At 44.0% G+C, this 26,220-nt stretch overlaps 1 protein-coding gene across 3 annotated transcripts; it reads right to left on the reverse strand.

Annotated features, from left to right (window-relative positions):
- Positions 1-115: 115 nt before the first annotated feature.
- On the reverse strand, positions 116-26,041 carry atm (ATM serine/threonine kinase). 3 transcript variants are annotated; one of them, XM_047593785.1, is made up of 63 exons: positions 25,903-26,041; positions 25,518-25,620; positions 25,283-25,401; positions 24,784-24,929; positions 24,429-24,593; positions 24,148-24,313; positions 23,804-24,042; positions 23,365-23,534; positions 23,056-23,234; positions 22,537-22,908; positions 22,209-22,412; positions 21,890-21,991; positions 21,533-21,776; positions 21,315-21,446; positions 21,070-21,195; positions 20,889-20,978; positions 20,618-20,804; positions 19,586-19,779; positions 19,078-19,157; positions 18,791-18,946; positions 18,596-18,671; positions 18,215-18,357; positions 18,015-18,132; positions 17,739-17,909; positions 17,449-17,624; positions 17,125-17,368; positions 16,799-16,914; positions 16,585-16,711; positions 16,285-16,484; positions 16,020-16,194; positions 14,817-14,975; positions 14,386-14,518; positions 14,199-14,294; positions 13,914-14,085; positions 13,685-13,826; positions 13,406-13,582; positions 12,926-13,103; positions 12,696-12,801; positions 12,135-12,293; positions 11,556-11,664; positions 11,270-11,358; positions 11,080-11,182; positions 10,810-10,958; positions 10,582-10,686; positions 10,365-10,484; positions 10,033-10,267; positions 9,777-9,947; positions 9,527-9,646; positions 7,908-8,125; positions 7,606-7,813; positions 7,249-7,374; positions 7,003-7,143; positions 6,256-6,394; positions 5,478-5,560; positions 5,210-5,350; positions 4,205-4,321; positions 3,895-4,044; positions 3,562-3,727; positions 3,325-3,411; positions 3,069-3,183; positions 2,873-2,936; positions 2,612-2,754; positions 116-1,263 (listed from the first exon to the last, which is right to left on the reverse strand). In XM_047593785.1, exons 2-63 carry the CDS (start codon positions 25,587-25,589, stop codon positions 1,083-1,085), a joined length of 9,291 nt encoding a protein of 3,096 aa, XP_047449741.1. In that variant the 5' UTR covers positions 25,590-25,620; positions 25,903-26,041; the 3' UTR covers positions 116-1,082. The 3 variants fall into 3 exon arrangements, with proteins under 3 accessions (XP_047449741.1, XP_047449740.1, XP_047449742.1); XM_047593784.1 differs by having other exon boundaries at positions 25,518-25,628; XM_047593786.1 differs by lacking the exons at positions 116-1,263; positions 2,612-2,754; positions 2,873-2,936 and having other exon boundaries at positions 3,065-3,183; positions 25,518-25,628.
- Between the last annotated feature and the right edge of the window lie 179 nt (positions 26,042-26,220).

Genomic DNA, 26,220 nt, shown 5'->3' on the forward strand with positions numbered 1-26,220 from the left:
GTTATGTATCCAGGCAAACACATCACGCTTCAGTCAATGAGTGACAAGAAGAAACAGAGAGTGGTCTTTATCTGTGAACACGTTTGTGATGGATTAGTAGTCAGTGAAAGCAAAGTGATAACAAAAAAACCTTTTATTTTTATTAGTTAAATGATACAGTGATCATTTTTAAAAAGCAGCACTTGAATCACAAAGCAGCTTGGAACAGTACAAACTGTACACATATTACAAAGTTCACTGTAGAACGATGCTGTATTCAGTCGTCAAAGCGATAAAAGAAGAGAAACGGCAGAAGAGAAAGAAAGAAATGACATTTCAAAGTGATTTAAAGGCAAAACCTATCAGGCCTTCATCAACCATTCATCAAGGTAAAGAGCTTTGGACATTCAATGGCAATAATTCATTCATTCCCCAGCGAACATCTGAAAAACATTCACATTCTTCTTTGTATAAAGTATAAAAACATATTTCAGTCCTCAGACCAGACTGCTCACAGGGACAAAGTTGATTGGCTTTTATATTATATTATTTATATTGAACTGCTTATTCATTATTTTTTTTCTAATTACTGCTGATTGTAGTTTCCAGCAGAGACTGATTAGGAACTCAGGAGCCAAGAACGTACATACCCGAGTACGTTTGTTCCCTCAGACCCCATTAACTGTTCTGGGCCTATGGATGTTTACGTTTCTGTATCTTTTTTTTTTTTTTTTTTTTTGCATAGCCCAAACGGAGTAAATGTCTGTTTACTCTGTGTTTTATTATTGGTCCAGTTCCATGTTTGGACACTGGTAAGAATGTGTGTTGTACCAGAGTCCAACTGAACCGTGCCCAAGTGCATCCTTCAACTAGCCCACAGCAAGGTAAACCGTGATTTAGGACTGTGATCAAGTAATCTGTAAATCTGACTCCAAAAGTCTTAAGAGTTTAAAAACTATTTAAAAGGAGATTTTGATCTGTCCAATCTCTTCTGATGAATATAGAAAGGAATGTCTGTTGACAGGAGAGCAGGAATGGAACCCGTCCTTGTGTACCTTCTCCAAGGTCTACACCAAGGCCTACACCTGGGCCTACACCCAGGCCTACACCCAGGCCTGCCACCCTGGGAAGAGTCTGCTGAGGTTTTTGGGGTCCATGGCCTGCTGGATGAGCAGATTGACCTGCCCCCCAACGCTGAGCACCGTGCCCTCCTCCACGCCCTTCAGCTTCTCCTGCAGTCGCAGCAGCACCCGCTCCGCCACCTTGTTGAAGGTCTGACTGTCACTGAGGGGTCGAAGAAGAGTTTTAACAGAGGTAACGGTTAGCCAGTGAAGGTAGACGAGAGGGAAAAAAGCCCCGTTCAGAGCTTGCATCTGTCCTGGGCAATCCAAACACAAGTGGCAAGATTAAAGTACAGGGGAGAACACACACAGGATATGTTGGAGACACATCTGACCACATTCTTTTTGTAGTGTGAACACATAGGCTGATTTACCAAGATCCCAAATAAGGGGCCTTAAATTGCGCCTGCAAACTTACAGATTTCGCGTGTTGTTGGTTTGCGCATTGCGGGTGATCTACTAAGATAGCATAGCATGAAATTGGAGGTGTTAGTGCAAAAGACAAACATATTTTGGAGTTACAGCATAGAAATATTAACATAACCAGGAGAAACAGGAGGCTATCTTTGACAAGGTCAGTGCTGTGGGGAAAACAAGAAGAACACTGGATGAAATTAAGAAAAGATGGCAAGACATAAAAATGGCTCACAATAAAACCCCAGCAAATAAAACAGGTGGCTCCAAAGTGGCACTGTTGGTAGCCACTTACGCACACCGCTGTGCCAGTTAAGACTTGGCTCTCAAACGAGCTAAATATAGGTACGAAAAACAGTCATCACACAGCGTGTGCCAAGCAATCTATTCCACCAAATATTTCGCTCGTTCTGTCTGAAACTCCCGTATCTGCATATTCATTAAGCCAAACAAGCTGAATGGACTGTGCACACTATCAGCTTCGCTATCAGTTTGTGTGTGCAGTGATGTTTGCTTATATTTTTTGCACGCGCAAACCTTTATTAAATCAGGCCCATAATCAATCCTTGGTTACATTAAAAGGGCATTTCGACTCATTGATTCTAAAAAAAATAAAATAAATAAAAATAAAACACACACACACACACAACCACTACCAGTAATGAAAGCATAAATGCTTAAGAATGAACAAATGAAATGATTTTTTTGTGAGTGTGATTCTGTTATGAAAAGATTATCAGCATGTGGATCATTACTGATGTGATCATGTTTATATGTAAGGAACCGCGTGGAGTTAAGTCGTGTTTTTATTCTTTATTACCAGACATTTTTCTGCCTGGCTTTAAACAGCACAGCGGTTCGTAGGGTGAGTAGGTGTTTTCAGGTTTTCTGTTAGAATCTGAGATTTGTACGTGTAGAAAATAACAAACTTCCGTCAGAAATAAATGAAAAAAAGAATATAAATAAATTATAATCTAACATGTGCTTATAGTGAGAAAGACTTCCCAGCTTGTTCCAAAATATAGATCACTTCTTCAAGTCGTGACGGCAGACAATATTCTTCCAAAGGTTCGTTCCTGACCCGTCTAAATGATCACCTGGATTTACGCTGGTTGTCCATGTCAACTCCCCCCATAGTGGAGCTCAGTGTGGCGTTGAGCTCCTGCTGCTCGTCATGCTGCAGGTAGAAGGCCTTCAGAGGGTTCATGGTCCAGTCAAACAAAGGATCATACAGCAACACCTTTTCAGCACAAAACAGAACAAAAGCACTGCTTAATAATAGGCTCAGCAAATATTTATGAGCAGCTAGGGAGCCTTTTGGGCTGTGCTCTGTGTGTGAAAACAAACTTTTTTTGTACCTCAACAATAGTCAAGAGGGCTTCTTGAGAGCTCCTCATCACCTCCATTGTCTTCTCACAACACCTGACCAGAGAAAACATTCAGGTCATTTACAGTATCGTGATTCCTCATTGCTGTCGGCTCATAAATACTCTACATTATTAGAAAAGAATAAGACAACGCCAGCAAAGCACAATCGTGACCTCCTCTCCTCACCTCCTGAAAACTCCCTCCACTCCAGTGATTCCCATCCCGTCCACAATGTCTCTGGACAGTCTGAAGGGCACCGTCTCAGGCGTGGGGAGGATCTTCCCCTGCTCAAATGCCACACCTGAACGGCGAGCGGGTGAAGAAGAGACAAGGCTAGTGAATGAAAAGGTCAGTTCCGATAAAAGTTTCACAAATGTGTAAGAAATCTCGTGCATTCATTCAACGGCAGAGGGAGCTTTTTGGAGTTTGGGATGAAACATACCTAAATCGATGTGCACCAGCTCCGCAGTCTGTTCGTCAATCAGGATGTTCTGGATGTGTCTGTCTCCCAGACCTACAATGTAGCCAACTAGCACAAAACAGGAAAGAAACTCCTGAGGTGGATGACTGATAACTTGTTGTGTCTCATTATCACCGTTTTATAATTTAATCCAGTTTCTACGTGACATGTTGTATTTGTAGAACATAACCTGAGTGTTGTAGTGGTAAGACTATGTACCTATAGAGGAAGTGGCCACGCTGCGGGTGTAAGCCAGCCGTTTCTCCATCCACACTGCGGGATCCAGGAACCGCTCCATGCAGAAATACCTAAAGACCGGCCGAAATTTCTTGCACACCTCGACGTAGGCCTGGAGCTTCTCGTCGAATGCGAGTCTCTGAGCCTCCTGTATGAACAGCAAAGCAAACATGAACGGGTCTTACTACTTTTAGGACCAAGAGTGCACCTTTGAGCTCTTTGTGACTCTAATCCAAGAACAAGTTGATTCAAATACAAAGAATGAGGTTTAAAACATATGAGCTCATGATGGAAGTGTGTTTATCTGTCACCTACCATCATTTTCTTGCGGCAGGCCAGGTTGGTCCAGTCTGCAGGTCGGAAGCGTTTGTGGGCTCCTTTATTGGGCTCCACTAGAAACTCCCCGATGGGCACCGTGCCGGAGCACCACTCCAACACGCCGCTACGCTGAGAGAACGGCACCACCTGGAATAATCATGACAGGTGAGCACAGCGTACCTGCTCTGACGCTTTAAAATAATTATTATGAGAAAATAAGAGAATGAATGAGAAGATCAAAAGAAGAACACAACACAGCAACACGCTCCCGATTTATGATTCCCTTTACATGAAAAGCAAAGGCAACCTTGTATCGTCTGATGTTGAGCTTCCTCTTCCGGGTGTCTGCGTTGCGCTGCAGCAGCATGGAGCACATGCTGAAGACCTGCTGCATCACCGCATCCTGCCGCAGGTCGTCCTGGCCCTTTTCACACAGAGGGGGCAGACGTCAGTGGATGGATGATTGGATGAATGAATGAATGAATGAATGAAAGACTTAAGATACAAGTTATTGCACATAATAATTAATAAATCCTTCAAAATGTTCCTTGCTCTGCTGAGACATCTGGAGCTGGCAATGTCCTCCAGAGAAGGACATCTGATGATTTTCTCAGCATGTCTTATGCACATGCAGTAATCCAAGTCTGAGCCTCAGTTTAAAAGGGAGTTATAATAAAAAAACATATCTTGAGAAAACTATTATCGAGAGTAGGATATTTTTATATATATCTCTAACTCTCCCTGGAGGCGAGCCTAAATTTTATTAAACCTATAATGATTTAATATTAAAAGGTTCTTTACCAATCAATCTAAACAGTTTTGTTTATATTGCTAAATTTTGCACATTTGAGCAACTACAGAGCAGATTACTATTAAGATTGTTGTGTGTCCTCTCCACTGTGTGTCTGTTATTGCTAAATTTAAACAATACAGAATTTATTGAGGACAGAAAGAAATGTTGTTTCACCGTGACTATCTGGGTCAGTAAATTATTAGCTTTTAAGTGTCTGTTGAATGTTTGGGCAAACACAAACACGCTCTCAGACACACATGCACGCACACACACACATACACCCTGCCTCCTGGAGAATGTTTTCATTATGAAGGTGTGAAAGAGTGTTTGTCCTGGTACAAAAACAGGATTAATTATTAGCAAACAGCCAAACACAAACGGAAAAGAACTGAGGTTGGACGTGAGTTTCTTTACACATGGCACACGCAGCTTTGGCTTCAAAGCGGGCGGCTTTGTTTAGTGGAGACCTCTGGCATCAAAGGCTTGCCTCTAACACCTTCTGAACGCACGCACACATACTTTGACCAGCTGTCTCCTGCTCTTGCCGTCAGAGCCGACGCAGTCAATGATCTTGGGCAGGTTGACTCCTCCGGCCAGGTGATAGTGGGGCAGGAAGGATCTAACCGTCACCAGGTTGTCATAGCAACCAGACGGATCAACCTGTGTATAAACACCCAAAAAACATGTTAACATTACTCTCCTTAAATACTTAAATACTGTGTAGAAAGATCTGAATTGTACCTGTAACAAAATGATTGATTTACTGAGCAAAACTCTTTTTTTTTACCTTGATCTCCATTGTGGGGATGACAACCTCATCGAGGTCTTTGATTTGCATGATGGGCTGATCCGCAGGGATGGGAATAGCCTCTAAAATGAAACAAGGGTTGTACTTTATAACACCACCGTGTATACGTCAGTCCAGAAGTTTGTTTTGATCCATGTGAGGATCAAACCATATTGTGAAAGCAGAGAGGCGGACAGACGTAAGAACATTAAGAACAGGTTCCACCACAAGCCTGCACAAGGATATTTATACTGCTTGTTCAGTGAGTTTGGTTCAGTTTTTGCTTGTGTGGATTTGATTGCAGTGCTCATTTGTTCGCACTATTAAAGTTTTATTGAAATAAACTAAATAAAGAATAGTTTTGGAACAGAATAACTGCACAAAGTGAGACAATGATAAGGCTTCTCATAAAAGCAGAAGCTCAAATATCTGTATTTGCTTAGACTATAAACGACACTAAATAAAGAGCCGTTTGAGAGCCAAAATAGTTGGCTCTTCTTTGAGAGCCGTGTCAAAAGAGCCCGCTCTCATAAAGGAGCTGAACTCCCCATCACTACCCCAGACCCGCAGGACTCTTTTACCAACTTTCACACTAATAAATGCCTCAGTAGTTTCCACATTTTTTTTTTGCTGAAACTGTTCAGTGTAAACCAAAGGTCTGAAGCTGGAGAATAACTGTGGGAATTTCTTGACATTCCAACTACAGAACTCCTTGAATCCTTCACTGGTCATCTAATGCGTTTCCTGTGCATCAGCTCTGGATGCTCCATCTACTCACTCTTCTCGGTCTTGTGCCTGCTGGCATCCATGTAAGCCAGAGTGATGTAGGCATTGCAGAGACGCTCGATCCCTCGGATCATCTCGCCCCTCTTCTTTTTGATCGCGCTGATGATCTTCCGAGCCACAGACGAACGCTCCTGCACGAGGAAGAACTTGGTGAGTAAATGAGAGTTCAAGGAGCTCTACACTGAACTCATGTACTGGTAGCTGTTTAAGAAGGAGAGTACCTTTATTTACTACTTCAAAATGAACTGTCACAGCATGAAACTATAACTACAAGGTACTGACGATATTATGAGAGGCACGATTTCATGCAGGATGCAGTTTGAACGGCATCTTCCATGTTTTTATTTAAAAATAAATAAAAGAAGTTGTCACAGACTATAACAGCAACATCTGTAATGTTTCCCTTATATTATACAGTCTAGTAATGACATTGCTTTTACAAACACACTTTGTATTTTCACTTCTGTCCAGAGGGGGAGCTGTGCATTCAGTAAATGAAACTATGACACTGTTAGTAAGAAGATCAGAGGAATCTGGATTTAACAGAACTACAATATATTCATCCTAATTGCCCCTTGGAGATAAATAAAATTTGATTCTCTGATTGCGAAATATTGTCTTTCTTTCATTTAGAATAGTAGAATGTGGTATTTTGTAATAATCAGTCAGTCTTACACTTGGATTTACTTGGATATATCTATATATATAGATGATGCCAGTGAGTTTTTGAATGTCCCACCAGGTCAAACTGTGAGGGCTGCCGCGGAGCGCTCTTGGACAGCCGGGACTTGCAGAAGTTCTCGTCTTCGTTGGCATTCACGAGGGCGAAGATGATGAAGAGCGTGTGGTGAGGGTGCTCCAGGGAGGCTCTGCAGATCAGCTACGAGAAGAGAGAACTACTGAAGCAGTAGCTTGCAGTACATGGCCACGTCGAGCAACTTGAAAAACACTGCTTTTAATATGTTAAACAAATAGAAGGTTTTACGTCGATGAGGACATCGTGGAATCCCGTGTCCTCAGCCGCGCCGGCAGCCATCTTGGTTCCCATGCGAGCAGCCAGCTGATACATGAGAGGCAGAAACTTGTAGGAAGGGATCTTCTTCACCCCTTTCTGGAAAGTAAAGCAGGTGAGAAAATTGAAAACAGGTGAACTACTACTTTGTTTTAAGCAGAGATTGACTGAAATATTGGCCGGCCGATTGTAACATCACAGGAAAAAAAAAGCAGTATCAGTTCCAAATATTGGCTCAGAAAAATCCGCAGCATGTATCGGCCACTGGCCAACGGTATCGGCCCTAAAAAAATAAAATCTCATTATAATCCCTTTAGGCGCTTTACGAACCTTCATCATGTCATTTACGACCTTAATGTGAGCGTTCTCCAGCCAGAGCGAAGCCAGGCGGAACACCCAGGTGTCGTGCTCCTCTCCTTGCTCCAGACACTGGATGTAATTCTCCACCGCCTTACACAGGAAGCGCTGTCTGTCTGTCTGTAGGTTGGACAGGGCCTTTTCATCCAGCTCCAGCTCTCTCTGCACCTTTATCGTGTACCTGCAACATCATCGGAAGAAAGAGGAGGGGCAAAAAGAAAAGTCACAGCTTTGTCTCAATGCTGTTTAATTACAACAATTTTGTGGAGGACAACCTGTTGGTGGTCACTTTGCGCTCCCTCATCAGGTCCACCTCCTCTTTGGCCTTCTCCAGCAGCGCCTGCTTGTTCTCGAACTCGGACGAGTTCATGTACTTGTCGATGCTCTGGTACTGAGCGTCCGAGAAACGAGCCAGAGACAAGAAGGCCTCGGTCCGCTGGCTCTGCAGCCCGGAGTCCTGAACAACCGACTCCTCCTCTATCACCTCCACAGCCTGAGGTGACAGCACAACAGACACTGCTTATTTGTCTTAGAAATCCATTAGCACAAGAAAAAAAAATGCTGATTGTATCAAATAAGTATAAAATAAAAAGTGTCAGTGTGAAAATGTAAAACAGCAGCGATGTTCTTCAGAACAGTGTGACCTGTCCTGCGAGCTGCGCGGTGACATATAAACACACGCAGGCACACAGGCGTATGAATTATTTAATTTTGTCCATATGAATCTGCCACAGCCAGAGGACATAAACTGTAAAGTTGCACAAGTTTTCATATTTATATCTTCGCCTACCCCTAATTTATCTGGACATAAATAAATTATTCATGTGCGTGAGCGCGGGTGGCTGGATGCCGCCCGGCTGATGGGTAATAACTCATTCACGTCTCTGAGGGACGCCTGCTGCATGTGTGCGCTTCTGGGTGTTGGAGAGTAACATATATTAGACTCTCGGAGACCGTGGGGAAAGCGACAGACGTTTAGATCACTTATGAAAAAAGATCCTGGTGGAGAATGGGTTTCTGCTGGAGCAAGTTTATGACATTTATGAGGTTTTGGGGAACTTTTATATGAAAAATAGGGATGTCCCAGACTCATTTATTTTGCCCCTGATCCGATCTTGATCATTTGATATTGAGTATTGGCTGATCCAAGTCCTGATCAGAGCTTAAATAAAGGAAAGGTCCTCCCCATTTGATCCATAAAAGCTTTTCTTATCTTACTTGCATTCTCCAAAATCATTTGTGCCCTGTGTAACTGTGTTAAGTTCAATAGACTTCAGGATTAATCTGGAGCACTTTAAATACTTGACACTACAATAGCTATGCAGTTCAATAAGAAAAAAATACCAGGTTCAAGACTATTTCTAAGAATTCCCCTCTTTTTACTTTATACATAAGAACTGATACTTCCTCATTGAACAAGAAAAAACAGAAAAGAAGCTAAAATTATATTGACTCTTATCACCAAGAACAACAAACACTGAGAGCTGGATGGTTTTAACAATTAAAAAAAAAATAAACTAACAAATTCAACTCTTTATAAACCGCGGTGTTAAGACTAGCTTTAAGACTGAGGCTTTAACATATACTAAATAACAACTCTGCACTATAAAACTATACAACAGTAATCTCTAGCTTTGTAAACTCTGCCAAGGTTTAATCGTTAACATTTCCTTTTCTTTTGCAGCAGCCGAAAATAAATGCAAAATGTCGGGCCTGGTTACAGGCTCAATCCGATCCGATCATTTTATCAATGCCTTGATTGGGACATTCTGATTGGAAGTGGTTACATCAACTAGTTTTCCTGAGCTGACATCCAGTCCTACCACAAGGACTACCCTTTGTTTGTTAAACTGGCCTAAACCAGATTAGCAGAACACCACACACTTCCTCTTACCCTCTCCAGGAACTTTTCCAGTATGACGCCAGGACTTTCCAGGCAGGTCTCAGCCAGCCAGTTTCCACACAGCCTGAGGCACTGGGTGTAGACCGGCGCTACAGCAGGATTTAAATCCACCTGGTCGACGCACAGCAAAACACGGAGAGCAGTTTAATAAAGCATCTTGACCTTTTAGATTTCCCTTGTTACAGTTGAAAAAGAAATCTAATTGCAGAGCATTATAACAGTTTGAGCGTGTGTGTTTGACCTTTTCCTCCAGGCTGTGTATCATCTGTCTCAGCAGGCCCAGAGCCAGACCCTGCTCTCCCTTCGCCCAGAACACCTGCGCCTCCTCCAGCTGCCATGACGACACGGGGGACGACACCCAGGTCCCGGCGCCGCCATGCTGCTTCATCTGGTGGACTGCACGCTCTGCCAGCTGGACGGCCATAACAACACTGTGAGTACAATGCAGGCGACCCTCTCGCCATGCTAACTGGGAAAAGAAAAGCCGCGTAGGCTACCTGTGTGTTTCCAGCCCTGCGGGCCAAACGGCAGAGCTCCATGAGGTGGTCAGTGAGCACAGAGCTGAGGTACTGGGCGCCGTCGACATCTCCCACTCTAGACAACAGGGTTTGCTGGGCCACGGAGCGGACGGCCAGAACGGGCTCCACCAAGGAAAAGTCGCTGTCGACCAGCAGCTGGGAGTGCTGCCGCCACTGGCTGCAAACTTCTCTCAGAGTCACATCTGAGAAAGGCCTGATGTAAAAAAAAAAAGCACAAGAGCGTCATTGCTGTGATCTGGACTCATGAAGTAAATCCTAAGGTTGCCACAGTGCGTTGCTGCTGTTGTCACCTGGAGAAGAGCTGTTTGACGCTCTCCAGCTCCCTGATGCTCTGCAGGTTCCTGAGCGCCGGGTACAGGGAGGACACTGCCTCCAAACTGCCTCTGCACAGTTCCTCCACCTCAGCACCCCTGCAGAAAGCACACAGGCGTGTGAATGCTTTTGGTAAACTAGAAATATCATTATCCCGGAAGTAAAAGCTGAAATTTTGTTGCGTGTCCACCGTACCTTGCCAGTTTGAGAGTCTCATCAAATATGGAGAACTCTTTGTCCCTGAGAGCTTGCAGGGAACAAAACACTGATTCGTGGAAGCCAGGAGTGGATTTCTCGCTTCTGATTCAGCAAAATACAGATGAAGACAAAAGAAAGGGAAAAAAAGCAGTCAGGAATGACTTTGGAATTAGATTTACTCTGATAATATTGCGTATTGTGTAGCGGATGCCTTCTTCAACTCACTTCTCTGACAGCTCACAGTCCCACTGTGTGTTCCTCCAGGCCGCCTGGAAGCGGAGCTCCCGCAGCTCGGCCCCCCACTCCACCCCTTCACTCTCCAGACCCCTCATGTAGGTGGCGAGGATGCGGCTCAGGCCAAAGTTCTGCAGACCCTGTCGGCACATTTGTGAGAAAGAAAAGATTCATTTGTAGATATTTAAAAATATTAACAGTATTTACTTTGTATTGAGACAAAGGCATTTCTATAATCTTGTGAGCCCTTCACCATCTTACCTCTACAATTCCCACTTGTCGAGTGACTTCAGGCAAAGTAGAGTGAAGGTCGTATGAAGTCAGGGCCTTCCCCCACATAGCCTCATGTTCATAAGTCCGAATCCTAAAAATGAATGTAAAAACAAAACAATGCTTTTAGTTGTGATCATGTGAGAGATGTGAGAGCTCGCTCAGTGTCGACGTTTTCTACCTTGTCAGGGGAGACGTCATGGTCTCTCCTCCACAGCCATACAAGCTGTCAGGCTCTCCGATGCTCCGATACACCTCAATCAGCAGGTCCTGCAAAGACCAATACGCGCTACATATTATTTTGCATAATTTACAGGAGAATGCATGTTAAAGTTTTGCTTGTAATTAATGTTTTCTACATGTAGTCTTTATACACTGGTGCCATTTTTCATGGAACAACAGCAACCAAGTGTGAATTCTAAACTGCTTCATACAGTCAGTGTATAAAACGGACATGAAGAACCGACCTGCAGACTGATACTGGTGTCTTCCATACTCTTCTCAGTCAGGCTGGAGATGGTGATGGTCTGGCTGTTGTCTTCAAAATTGATTTTGCGTGTTGCTCTGGACTTAGTTCTGCACATTTGGTCAAAAAATTGGTTCAAAACATAAGAAGTTGAATAAAAGGTGAAAAAATTGTCACATTAAAGTGGCAGTCTCAGAGATCTTGGTTTTGTGCTCTTTGGTGACACCTAAGGACGTAGCTGCTAACTGCAGCTTCTTAACTTCATTGACATTGAGTTGGATGTTTAAGAGCTTAGTTTACCCTGTCTGGCAGGAAGAGAGCTGCTGGTGACTGATCATTTCTTGCTAGCTGTATGTGGCTTATAGTTTTGCACAGGACTTTCACCACGAACATTCAGTTTATAATGCTATAAATGTAAGGACTTCCATATAGTTTCACTATTACACCATTGTGATACCTCATTTGGCCGCAAACATTGAATTAACAGAGATGCATTTAAAAGAAAATCTTTAGGACAGCCACTTGACATTTTTTAATATGACATATAATTAACTAAAATTTTAAAATCCTTTCCACATACCTGCGACTTTCCTCCATGTTTGCTTTAATCTTATCAACATAGATCTCAGTGTACAGCAGAGCCGTGAAATGAGCCGAGCAGGACTGAGCAGCTTTAGCCACCTCCAGGTAGTTCAGCTCCAGCCAGAAGTTTGAGTCGCACACTGTCCCACAGGAGTTACTGGAACAAGGAGTTAATATTATAAGTTTATATCACACTGTACACATTACCCTATTATTGTGTAGGTCTCCCTTGTCCTTGCTATTCTTCATATTTTTTGAGTTGTTCCTAAACTGTTTTTGTGTGTGTGCCAGTGTCATTACTATGGGGTGGGGGTGGCTTGTCTGGTCTAGGTGGGTGCTACATGTCTAAGTAATATCCACATGAATTAATGAATGCCAGGTCCAAAAGTTTCCCAGCAGAACATTTTATCATCACAAGATGGCCAATGTTATCTACTTCTCCTGTCAGTGGTCATAATATTATGTCTGATCAGTGTATTATATATTAGTCTATGTTAGTGCAGCTCCAACTAAACAATGAAGTTGTTGAACATTACTTGATTTCTATAATATTACGAACCTTTCAGCTTCCAGAGGTCTCTGTTGATGTCTCAGATAATCAATAACAGCAAGCATCGAGCGCAGAGAGGTTTTATCATACAAGCCCTGACTGACAGAGTCAGACTCTGCAAAGAACAAATAAATCAAATACATTTTTATCACAAAAGGCAAAAAAATCACATAAGGACTGTATGTGACTGCATTGTTAGTTACACAGAGTTACCAACCTCTAGTCAGGTCTAAACTTACCAGAGTCAGAGTTGAGAGGCGTGGCAGACCGACTGGCGGCCTGAGCACTTCTGGAGCAAAAGCTGAAGAAGTCCTGGATGTGGGAGGAGAGCAACTCCCTCCACGAACCGTCAGAGTCATCCAGAAGGATGGAGTGAATGATGAGAGGCAGCAACGTCTGACAGCAGTCCACCCACACCTGGAGATGGATGATGGGAATTAGGAGCGGTTATATCTTTATCTCTGTATTAGAGGTTGGATTCAAACTGAAAGTGGTTGAGACAAAATAAGTGGCAAAACAAAGACAAAAAAATGTGAGAAAGACGCTGACTAGAAGAAGTAGACACTATTCAGTGACTAATGAATGTGTGATAACGTCTGGAAAATAACTCATAACTAATCTCTCTATTCTGCCTATCTCCTGCTTCTCCTATAATATTATTTCTGGAGGTATTGGTCATGAATGGTTAAGAGTTTCTAAGGTTTCCTCCATGTTCTCACCAGACACAGTGGCCGCGACAGCAGCAGAGCCTCACTCCTGACCCCTCCGCTGTCCAGCAGAGCTGTGCACAGAGCCTTCAGCCAGGCCTTGTGGCCGCCCGCCTGGGGAACCCAAAACTCCTGGCTCTCCAGCTTCCTCCTGGCCTCTGTGCTCTCCTCAGCACTCACACTAACCACCTGATCAGGGACAAACGGCAGTGAAAACAAGCAAACACACATACTCTATTAAAAGCAGAGAGATACATTCAAGACAGGAACACGCCTGTGCACGTGACCCACCTTGTTCCTGGACGTTCTGAAGGGATTGAGGTAAGCCAGCATTGGGTCTTTGTTGTCTTTGTGTTGATCCCAGAAGTCGACTCCAGACTGAGTTGCGAGGATGTTCCTCACACACTGAGCTGCCGCCCGTCTCACCTCGATGCTGGCAGACAATCACATCACGGTTAACGTCAACGAAACCCACCCCCCACATACGAGCGCTAATCTAGAGCTTTAGGCTTCTCCGTACCGCTGCTGAGTGAGCGCATCGTTCATGCAGTTGAGGATGATGTAAAGGCGCTGAGACTCGGAGGAGGTGAAGAGAGACACAGCTTTCTCATAGAGGGGGTCTCTACCGTGGAGCAGGGCGATGGTGGACAAGTCTACAGGGCCTAGTTCTCCCAGACAGCTGCCTGCTGCTTCTGCAGTGAAATGAGTTTTTAGAAAGAAGATCCTTCAAAATCCACATCCATCATATCCACATGCGACCAAGAACACAGCACACTGATTCTGAAGGGCATTTATGAATTTATACCTAGAATGCCGGCTCCTCCAGGTTGGTTGACTGCTAGCTTACAGAGCTGCAGCAGACTGAGGACCAGCTTCACCAGTACACTGTCAGAGGGATCAGCTAAGAAAAAACATGAGACAAGACAAAGCACTTCAATAAAAGTTCATTACACATTAGACCTGGCCACTTGATACTGTTTTGTTTTTTATACCATGGCACTCTTTGAGCAACTCTCGGATTTGCGCCTTGTTGTCATGCAGCTGTCTGGTCAGCTCCTTCAATCCTTCCAGTCTGGTCAGAGGTAAGGAGTCACAGGACGTCACTGACAGGAAGTGAGTTATCTCCTGTAAAAAAAAAAAAACATCAAGGAGGGAACATGAGATTTTTGACCAGCTCTCAGTTCACTGAGGAGTCAGAGCAGCTCCTATCTTTTTTTATGATCATTATAAATGCAGTATGTTGGACAAAAGATGACATCAAAACTACAGGTGAGACCACTACTAAAGAAGTGTGAGTGGGACTATTTTGAACATTTCCGTTCATACACTGGAGCAGTTACATCAAGTGTGGGTCATAAACACGTCTTGACAGGAACGAGACCAAAGTGACGATGTTGTGTTTTCGTGTGTCTGTTGTTGTTACCTGTCTCAGCGTGAAGGTGCCGGTGTTGTATTTGAGTTTGTGCTGCACAGAGCGCAGCTCTCTGAACTCAGCGATATCAGGAAAAGGCTCCAACTTGCTGATGGCTCCTTTTAACTTCTGCTGATTTTCTATCACAAGGAACTGCAGCAGGCTGAGCACCTTGGAGGGGAAAAAAAGGAGAGCTCAAAATCAAAACGTGGGGCTCACGTGTCCCAAAAAGAGACTGTAGTTTTTCCTCAGTCAAAGATACAAAGTTTGTTAAGACACAAATCAGCACGTGATTTGGTGAATCCTGATCAAACTAGATTTATTAGACAATTAGCAATTGTCTAATAAATCTATTGCCAGTTGTAATATTTTGTGATTAAAAGTACACAGGAAAATAAGTGTTTAAGTGTTTTTATGTATTGTCCTCTATATGTCCCTTCAGTATAAAAAAGTATTTTTTTAAGTATAGTAGGTAAGTAGGTATTCTTGATAGTGGAGTTTATCACTCGCTTTAAAGATGTTGATGACTCATCCTGTTCTCTGGGACAAGACATTCTTTGGAGCCTATCAATGAGAGCAGACTGAGCTTGTTGACAGGGAGGATCTTCCCTCGCTCTGTTTTGTCTGGAAACAGGTACCTATGAAAATAATGAACATTTATTCATATGAGGAAATAAAGAGCACTCAGCTAGCTGCATCACAGAGGCTTTGAAGTGACTGATTTTGTAAAAGGTCTCTAAAATGATCACACATTAATTAACTGTTTACTCATGAAGCCAGTATAGACTTGCAGTTTACATATAATTGTACTTTAGCGGCCTCTAGCTGCAGTTCTGAGGAATATTTGTTTATATGTCTTTGTAACACTGTTAAACACTGTTTACTCATGCAAACAGTGTTATGAGTCAGCATTATGAGTCATCTTGAGTGAAGTGATCACAAGTGGACACTTCTAGGAATGTGTATGTTTAGAAAACATTGACCTTGTGACTAATAGTGACCCCATTGAAAATAACATAAGAATGATTGCATGTGTCAGGAAAGCTTTGACTCATTCGTTCAGAAACAATCACAGCTGGTGACGTGGGATTGGACAGCCCAGATCAGATCTTAATGCAAGGTCTTAAAAGGCCTAATGAGTCCTCAAAGCCCCGGATGCCCATATCTGCTTTCCATGGTTTTCATGTTAATACCAGGTGTTAATCTGTGACTCACCTGCTGTGAGATAGAGGGCCGGCTGGTAACTTGAGCAGTTAGAGTCCCGACGATCACCTGAAGGTGGCAGTCCAGAGCGTCATCGCAGAACTGAAGAGCTGCCTGACACACAGAGGTCAGCAGATCGCAGCACAGAGAGAGGCTTCGGTTCGAAACCTCATCGCACTGAAGCGGCCTGTGGTTGGAGATCACACTGGTTAAACTGACGGACAGATGTAAGGCTTATGTACCAACGATGCGCGTGTCATTAATGAGCGTTAACGACCTGCTGTTGATATGGTGGATGAGCGTGTAGATGATGTCTCTGAGGACAAAGGCCCAGGCTCCCCCCAGGCCGTCCTTCACCTCCCGCAGCAGCAGGCTGACGAACAAATGGTACATGAGGAGGATGCGGTGACGTTCATAGCTGTTGGTTGTCTCTGCTGCTCTTTCACACACCGCCAGCAGAATCCTCTGGATGGAAATCTACAATGCAGAGATTAAACATCACAAAGAGCAAACAGTAGTGATTAATGTCAAGGCAAAAACATATAACTAGGAAATAACACACGCGAATGGATCTTACCGGCGTCTTCGACAGAATGGCTACCAGGGACTTATGGTTGGCACTGTGGCACTTGCTGAGGTAGTCCAGTGTAGCTCTGATGACATATGAGCTGAAGTATGGGGGATTTGGCACAGGATCCAGTTCACTGAGAAAGACATTAGATATTTAGATGAATGGACAGAAACAGAACAAATAAATAAAGTCAACTAACGTGGTCAGTTGTAATCATTACCCAATGAAGCGTTTCAGGTCTCCTCTGTCTCTTTCAGCTCCACTTCCTTCATACAGAGTCATCAGTAGCTCCACTACGATGTCAGCCAGGTTACTGTGGATCAGGCTGTCAATTTGCTGAGGACACATTTTGAAATGTAAAGAGTTGTCATTAAATTGTGTCATACCCTGCATAGTTAGTTGTGCCTCTGATCCAGTAAAAAAATATTCTGAACATTTCCTGCCTCCAAACTGCAAACGTAACGTCATTGCATCTCTTTTCACAGCTTTTCGAAAGTTATTTCCTCCTTCTTCTTTGATGTGCCGTAGACGTAGGATGGTATTTACCTGCTTGCCCAGACAGCTGGCGTCTTTGAGCAGGTCGTACACTCGGTGGGCCTTCTCTCTCTGCTGTGCAACCTGTGAATCCTGGCCAGGCAGCGCAAAGTAGGGCAGAATGCTGACCATGATCTTGGGGAAACAGTCGGCCAGCAAGCCTCTCCAGTCCTTCTCAAGACACCTCCCGATAGACTTCACCTGCTCAAAGTCGTCCAGGAAGACCAGGTGGGGGATCAGCACCTGATAAGAGGAGCTGTAAAGATGTTGAAAATTAATCATTGTCTCTAATATTGCTTCATCACATGAATGCGAATGGCAGCTTTATTTCCTCACTTGTAGAAGTCTTTGACCGTGTCGTGGTCTAGGAGACTGTAAGGGAAGGATCCCAGAGTGTAGCGGTCATCAGACTGTCTCTGTGCGAGCCACTCCGCTACCAGGTAGTACAGGTGAGAGCTGACAAATGTCTTCACGCTCCTGTAACCCAGTACCCTGGATACGCTGCACAACATCTGTAATGAAAAGAAGGGCAATAATAGTTCTTTGCACCTTTTAGGAGCTGATGGTAGAAGTATCATCAGATGATTTAGTTCAACATTTCATCTCCACAGTGGAAAAAAATATACCTTCTTGATGTGCTGCTCCTCTATATTGTTTTCTTTGTAGGACTGGAAGAGGGCGAACAGAGACTGCTTTTCACACACCGGGCTACAACACATCACGACGGACAAACTCTTCAGCAGCGTGGCTTTGCGGTTGAACATCTCGTCCTGCTGGTCCTCCGCAGAGAGGCTTCTCTGTGTACGAACAAACAAATGAGCAGAGAAACCACAAGGAACGTTAACAAGGCAAAGTTTAAAAGAAAGAAAACAAAGTGTTTTGGCAACACTCAGTGATCTTACTGGGAGCTTCATCCCCTCCTGAGCCTTCAGGTAGATGTTCTCAAAAGCCGTCTGCTGGTGTTTTAGTGGAAGCATCTTCCTCTTCTCCAGATGCTCCGGTCTCAGCTCAAGAAACAGCCTGGATCCACAGCAGAACAGTGATCAAATATCCAATAATCTCCCCATTCAACTGCTGTTATTGATAATGAGATGAAGCATACCTCTCTACAGACATAGCTACCAGCATGCGGACTTGGTGGTGGGCATCCGCGAGGTGAGACGGGAGGATAGAAGACACTGGACGATCCTCCTGTCTGTCTTGATCTCTGACATTCAGGATTGCCCAGTTACAACCTGGGTCAGCCTGGCAGATTTAAAAAGACAAACCTTAAGCGATACCTGATGTTTCTCATCCTACAAATTCAGCTTTAGCAATCATGAATAAATCTGTGTGAAAATATCCCGGTGAGACTGACATCTGGTGTTCCAGGCAACAGTCACAGTTAAACATATCACAGTGAAAGCAGGTGTCATGTTGGTACAGTTTTACAGAAAATGTGTTGAGCAAAGGTGTTTCCAAGTCAAGCTCTATGAGAGTTTACCTCTAGCAAAGCAACCAGACACTGCACTAAAGCAGCTCGAACTGTCCCCACGCATTTCCCTGTTTGGCTCAGGAAACTGAAACACAGCACAGGGGTCGAGAAGATTAATACTTGTGGCTGAGGAAGGAGATGGTTCATTATTTTTTCTAAAGACCAGGCAGTTATCTGGTCATGGTTTAAAAATATGCCTCTAACCAGAAGCCAGACACCACTTGTAGCAGGGATCCCTGAACGTGTCTCATGTCCTCAGGCATGTGGTGTGTTTTCCCCAGGCTCCTTATGGAGGGCAACAAACTCAGCAGCACAGCAGCACAGATCTCTTGGTCCTGACGGTACAACGAACACAGGTCCCTGTGAGCACAGTAACAAAGACACTTGAACTATCACATATGCTGGACTGATAGGAACATGAGTGTTACTAACATCTGGTCTGACAACAACAAAATGAATTTGTGCAGGAGAAAGAAAAAGGGTTTCCATACGCCAGGGGGCCGAGCAGCCCATCAAATTCCTCTGGAGAGAGCGAGTCTTCAGCTGGAAGCTTCTTTAATAGGACAAGATACTGCAGGAGAAACAAGTATTAGTGATCAGCAGATACAACCTTATTACCACTTGACTTGTCTGAGAAGATTCTCTATCGTGCAGGTCATGGATGTACCTGAAAATAAGCTAAAAGGCTTCTGGAATTATTTGTGGCTCACTGAAGATGTTTCATTATTCATCCAAGTGGGTTCTTCAGTCCTAACTGACCCTGCACAGATACCACCCAGGTTGAATGAAATGGTTGACCACCATCCTCTAATTTAGGTTGGTATTAGGTCATTACCATTTCTTAGCTATAAGAGTTTCAAGTGTGCACAACACATTGACTGATCAGTCCGTTAGAATTAGAGAAGGCTTCTGTGTGAATGGTAGTATATTTTCAAGGGACCACGGACAAGTCCAGATGCCTTCGTTTTAGGTATGGGTACCTTAACCAAACACACTCACCATGTTGAGGTGCAGGGCTTTGCTGAAGTCGATCTGCTTCACCAGCAGCAGCAGTCTGCGTCGCACCTCCTGTGGTTCGAAAAGCAGACCGTGGACGGGCTGCACAGAGGCACACTCACACAGGAACCCCAAGGCTGCGAGGAGAGCCAGGTCCTGCCCCACCAGATGATCATCAGCGAGCAGACTTTTTGCACCTGACAGAATAAGGTGATGAGCGACTCAATTTGTGCCTGACTTCACCGTCAAAACAGTCCTCCAACCATTACTGAACCATTGTTGCGCTGTTGCAGGTCACATTATTCTGCTGCAAGGGGCCACAGCCTACATGATCAGTGTACATAGTCTGCAACAATGCTATGGTTGGTGGTAAGTGGAGTAACCTCCATATGGATGACAGCACCCACGGTTTCCCAGAAAAAACATTGCCCAAATCATCCCACTGCCTCCACCGGCTTCCTTTCTTCCCATAGTGCATGCTGGTGCCATGACTTTCCCAGGTAAACGCCCCACTAAATCATCCACAGGATGCACAAGACATCAACTTTAGGGGCAAAATGTTTATTGACAAGTGCCATGACAACGAGATAATCAGTGTTATTCACTTCATCAGCCATAATTTTATGGCTGATCAGTACAAAAGTGTTTATTAATAGTATTAAAGAATCAAATACTGTGTTCAAGCTCAACCTCATATGTTACAAATCAAAGTTGCAGAGTGTAGTTGAACGTTAGTCTAGACCTGCAACTGTGAGAAATACAAATTAGGCCCTATTTGAACTTTGGACAGTGCAATTTTCTAATGAAACAGATGGTTGTGTAATTTTAATTACTATGTTTACTGTGAATGCATACGATTGCTGACATTTTTATGCTATGTATCCCAAGATAATGTGGTTACTCTCTAAAGCAGTAGCACCACAGAAGAACAAATTGAACCCAGAAACATTAACTTAAATGTTCTGAACTATCACAGCACATCATACCTCCAAGCAATGAGTCAGCAGATTCAGTAAAGAAATAACCTCTTCCTACCTGGTCTGTAAGTTGTGTCAGAGTTGGCTCCATTCTGTCTGTGGGCCCCACTCGTGCCGCTGTGGGACTCTTCACCATCTTCAAACAGGTCAAAGTCATCCCCTTGATGAGTTCTGGTCACTTCAAAGTCATCGTCCATAGGATCGTCTTCATCCACAGCCATCACCCTCTTGGAAACGCTGCTTAGCTGAGGAGACGAGAAAGGGTGAGTTCTTGAAATTACGATTGTCACATTTTTGTCCTTGCACCACAAATGTTATTCAACCCTTACCAAGAGCTTGCAGATTTCTGCCAGCTCACTGAGAAGACTGGCTGGTAGAGTCATTATAAATAAACCAGAGGCAATGGGACAAATATTATCCTGTAGATGAGAGGAGACAGATTTTAATCTCAAGTGTCTATGTCTGTATTCTGAGTCCATTTATGAAACCATGCTTCAAGGCTTTTCTCACCTTGTTTTTTCTGCTGGCGGACTGCGTGCAAAGCTTCATAACAGACCTCAGCGTGGACATGGATCCCTCTTCTGTCATTTTCAATTTGACACTAGAAACAAACTCACTGAAGTCCTGAGCCAGCGCCTGGTAAAAAACTTAAAGTCAGTTTTCATATTTCAATTCTTTAGACTTTAAGGAACATAAATTGGGGAAACTAAGAGGTTATAAGTGAAGCTGCCCACCAGATGAATCTGAATGTATACCTTTGCTTTAGAGAAGAGCTGTGAGCGGCAGGCCTCCTCTTTCGTCAGAAACCCGGTGGAGACGTATCCCGCTAGAACACCAGTCAGGAGACTGAAACAACGCACCAGACACTCTGGAGGGGTGGACTGAGACTGTGGACGATGAACCAGAATAAATGACTCTTTCATTACAGTTAAAACTGAGCCTGATAGTCTCACGCACATTAACCTCAACTCACATCAGGAGAGTAGCTGTTGAGTAAACTGTCCGCCACACAAAGCAGTGACTGCTCCAGCTTGTTTCTGAGACCAGGGACTGCTGCAAACTGACTGTCTGCTGAGGCCGTCTCCACAGACTCTTCGGTCCCTCGGATCTCTGGAGGCAGCGTGTTGAAGCTGAACTGCTGGTAAAGTCTCTCAACCTGTTCCAGGTCGTCTTTGGCATCCGATGACTTTAGTTCTTGAGCAAAGGCACTCTCAGAACTAGTAATTGCAAAGAAGGCAGATAGACTTCATGAGGTGTAGGTTGTATATTAATAATAATGATCCAAAAACAGAGTGAAAGGGGAATAAATTATGAGACCAGAGCAACTCACCTTTCTGCTCCTTCAGTACCCAGCAGAAACTTCAGTCCAACTCTTGTGTCTTTTAAGGTCAGTGAAACCAAGATGTTTGCTATCAGATTGTTAGGCAAGTCCCTGCACACAAGAACATTGTGAACATTCATCTTAAAATCACAGATAACATAAACATATAGCAGATGAACAAAGAAAGATTACATGCAGCTACAGAAATCTATCCAATAACCAACACATATCTTTAACTTGAGCCATCATAAAAGCAGTTCGTACTATGATCCTAAAGACTAAATAAGACAGTACTGCTACGTGCAGTGAAAAAGAACACGGTGCCAACCTGCAAATGATGGGGTGGGGTCTGGAGCTATCCTCCATCTCATCACTTTGATCGCTCATCAGCAGCCAAGCTACAAGGGTCTCCTTCAGACTGGGTGTTGCAGATCCTTCTGAGGCTCCAACGTGGTCCCAGCTCCAGTGTGTCGTGAGGCTTCTGGGGACTGGACACTTGAGCAGGGAGTGGGCTAAACAGAGTGCAGCACTCCTGTACAGTACAGAAAAATAATTTACATAACTTGCAAAGAAACCAGTGAAGGCAAAGAAGAAAGGGATAAAAGTATCCTTTTCGATTGACTACATTTAAAACATAACTGTGTCAAAAGACTCACTGGGACGGCTTGCATCCAGGTCCAGAGAAAAGCCTCCAAAACTCTCTGTCAATATTAATCAGCTCGCCGTGGACGATGGAGGCCAGCAGGTCCAAGCTGGGGGACTCTGTTTGGGCTGAGCTGACCCCTCGCACTGACAGAGCCCAAACACGAACCCAGAGCCTGCTCAGCTCCGCCCGGTGGACTTGGGCTCTCTGTGGGTAGCGGGCCTGACAACGGGCCACCTCCCTCAGGCAGCGCAGCACATACAGGCTCCTCTCTCCTCTCCGCTGCTCTGCCAGGAGCTGGTGCAACACTGACAGCAGTTGGACCAGCTCTTGGCCAGGCACCATGGACGGGAACTTAAAAATGAGCACTGTGGTGATCTGCAGCCTGAGAGCGGATCATTAAAAATGGAAACACCTTAATGTAACACCAGCAAGCTTTTATATGCTTTCTGAGATCAAAATTTAAAAAAAGTAAAGGCGATTTTTAAGTTACTCTGACGTAGTAATAATAATTGTGTAGTGATTTCCGTACCATGGTATGATATCAAAGTCATTATGCTGAGGCTGCAGATGGTCTCGCAGGACCTCCCAGCCCAATTCAATGCGGCGTCGCTTGCTGGCTGTCCCATGGGTGGGGCTGCCCATCTGCGTGGCTCTGATGGAAGTCTGGGTGACCCCCAGGACATGGGCGTCACTGTCATCGCTGAACAGCTATGGAATAGTTTTTTTTCCACACAGTTACCTCTTATGAGTTTCCAAGTCTTTAAGTAAAGCCAAGTTGCAAATGCTTTGTGAGTACATGTGTTGTGATATCATCCAAATAATACTCAGTGCCTCTCACCTGGTGACAGATATGAGCTGTGAGCTCGATGAGATTGTCTTTGACAGCTATGTGCCTGGTCCCTGTGACGTACTTCCCTCTGCTGCCTATGTGACTGATCTCTCTGACCAAGGCATTGTACAGGTCGTACAGCAGACTCCGCCACCTAGTCCAATCCTCAGCATGTGCACCTGAAACCAACAAGAAAAAGACCCCTAGTTACTTACTGGTTTAAGGACATACCTTTAGTTTTAAAATGTTTCTCTTTATTGCATTTTCATCTAAAATACTTCTAAAATAGTAGTGAGTTTTAATTGAGCTTTCTTTGCTCGTGGTCCAAATTGATCTTTATAAATCAAGTTAAGCCACGTCTACCACATATTGACAAAGGTTTCATCACTGCTTGAAAGAAACATTGTGTCTTGTTATTTTTTATTTAAATAAAAGAAGATTACTCAACCTGTGTCCTGTGTCTTGGCTCCCTTGGGGTGGTGAACACAGATCTGCAAGTTCAGGAACTCCACAATCTCCTCCTTGAGAGCAGCACTGGGCCTCATGTCCACCCAGATGTACAGTAGAGAAGGCAGAAGCTCCTCTCCCAGCCGACACACCCTCATCCTACAGTTCATGGCCGCCGATCTCAAGAAGATGTTCAGAGCTGAGACCGTGTGCTCCAAAACAGTCAAGTGTTTCTCCTGCCTGACAAGATCATGATATGTTTACATTGATCCATTTTACTACCACAGCTAATAGCACAACATTACTTGAGACTAAGCAGTGTTGAGGGCTGCAAAAAGTGTCCACCTGGCATTGAGCAGCGCTTTGGAAAAGAAGCTGAACAGAGCATCGTTGAATCCATCAGTCTGCATACAGCAGCCCTGCACCACCGTGTGGACGACTCTGCTCACCAAAACTCGGTTGATGGATTTGGAAGAAGTGTTGAACAAGCCGCAGTACAAGTCCAGCAGATCTATGAGTCGAAACATGACAGCAGATCAATCCATCATTACTCCAATCAGTCTTTACCGATGTAAATACTCAACAGATGACAAACTTCACACATATTTAGAAAATAGTGCACTGACCATGCCACTGCTGTGGAGTGATGTCACACCAGTACTTGCGGACAGAGAGGATGTCCTTTAAAAGGAGGCTGCTGTAGTTTTCTCCATAGGCCGAACAGCAGTATGAATTCTGCAGGATCTCTATCACATGCTTCAGCAGCTCACTGCACTTTAGACGAGGCCCACCTGCAGCAAAAGACAGTTTGACTCAAGCTGTATAATATGTTCAAAAATGAGAGGAGTTTCTGCAGGCCAGGTAAACTTGAGAATGAATGAAAGAATGAATAAAAACATTCCTTGATATAGTATGACATTAACCAGTTAATCTAAAACTGTACTGCACTCTAATCGAGGAGTAGATCTCTCACAGACTTACGCTTGTTTGCATAGCGAATGAAGTATTTGATCAGGCTGCACATTTCAGCCATTTTCTTCTGCCGCGTGGTCAGCGTGGTTGCTGTGACGTTGGCTTTGCTTGATTGCATGCTTTCTGTCTCCTTCTGGACATAACGCTGAAGGAACCTGAACAGAACAGAGAATATTCACAAACAAGCTTGTTTCCTATGGCAGATAACCAAACTTGAGCTAAAATATTAAAATATAATATTAAAATGCACAGGCACAGTTTATAGCTATTTGCTGGACATTGTATGAAGACAGACTAGCTTGTTTATCAAGTTCTACCTGAGGCGAAGAAGACAAATACAAGACAAACACAATAAGGTTCTTATTTTATGGATGATGCAAATTTTCATAAATGATCTCCAAAAAGTGTGCATAAAATCCCATACAACCAGGACATAGTCTGTTGTAGATACCTTTAAATAAACTTTCTTGCACCTTCCCAAATCTGCAAGTGTTCAAAGGCATGTTACCTGAAAACAGCATCCCATGTGAGCTGCTTGGAGCCTTTAGCTTTAGATGCCGAGTTGCGATCAAGTTCCTGCACGACCTCTGGTGATCGAAGGAGCCGTCTGAAGCGTTCAGACTCTTTCTGGTGACACAAAGAGAAAAACACCAAAGCATAAAGCTGCAGGATTTATATTGCTCCAAGTGGGCAGGGCTGGAGCAGCGCGTGCCATTTCCCAGCCAACACATAGCTGTGTTTACCTTCCTCTCTGTAGCTTTGTCATTCTCCAGCCCTCTGCAGCAGAGCAGGAGATCGTGAAGAGCCAGACTCATTGTGCTTCACAGTGGATCCAGACTGCTCTGCCTGTCCCTCTGCAGGGACAGGATGTTGACAAGATATGATGTTGTTACTGATTCACTTTACTCTATAGTTCACAATAAGTCTCAGCTTTAGTCTCTGAAGCACTGAAGACTAAAGAAGTTGCATTTCAAACAATTACCACTTAACTTAGCCACTGATTATCACTGCATAGCCATTCTGACCATATTGTAGACGAACTACTTTAGCAATACGACGTTACCACCTTTGAACGTGACTGTCAAACAACCATTCAAATTCTCAGCCACTCTCAGTCTGTGTACTGACCTTAAATGACTGGAACGGTTGTAGGTGCTAAGCTGTCAAACACATGCGGATGTGAGCTGAGGAGCTGCTTTGCCTCTCATGACAACTTTGCCATCTTGACGCGCATTAACAGTCTCACGCACACGCACGACACGCTGGATACTCCCGCCCCAACAGAGACAGCGGAAGGGTTACATCACTTCCTGGTCACGCTAGTGTAGACTGAGTCTATTTGCTTTGGTGTCAACATTTAAACAAGCTTTTTGTTTTCTTGGGTGTGCTGTTGTTAGACCCATACCATACAGAATTATGCATCTTATGACTAGTTAAATTGTTGTA

This window comes from Mugil cephalus, chromosome 9 (assembly GCF_022458985.1).
Source record: "Mugil cephalus isolate CIBA_MC_2020 chromosome 9, CIBA_Mcephalus_1.1, whole genome shotgun sequence".
Classification (NCBI taxonomy): domain Eukaryota; kingdom Metazoa; phylum Chordata; class Actinopteri; order Mugiliformes; family Mugilidae; genus Mugil; species Mugil cephalus.

What these genes read in the sequence shown, in the direction of transcription:
- atm (XM_047593785.1), bottom strand. Translation starts at nt 25,589, where the DNA reads ATGAGTCTGGCTCTTCACGATCTCCTGCTCTGCTGCAGAGGGCTGGAG. An exon ending in AAAGCGCTGCTCAATGCCAG is followed by an intron (nt 24,043 to 24,147) that starts GTGGACACTTTT and finishes TGATCTTGTCAG; the next exon opens with GCAGGAGAAACACTTGACTG. An exon ending in CCTGGATGCAAGCCGTCCCA is followed by an intron (nt 22,413 to 22,536) that starts GTGAGTCTTTTG and finishes TGTACTGTACAG; the next exon opens with GAGTGCTGCACTCTGTTTAG.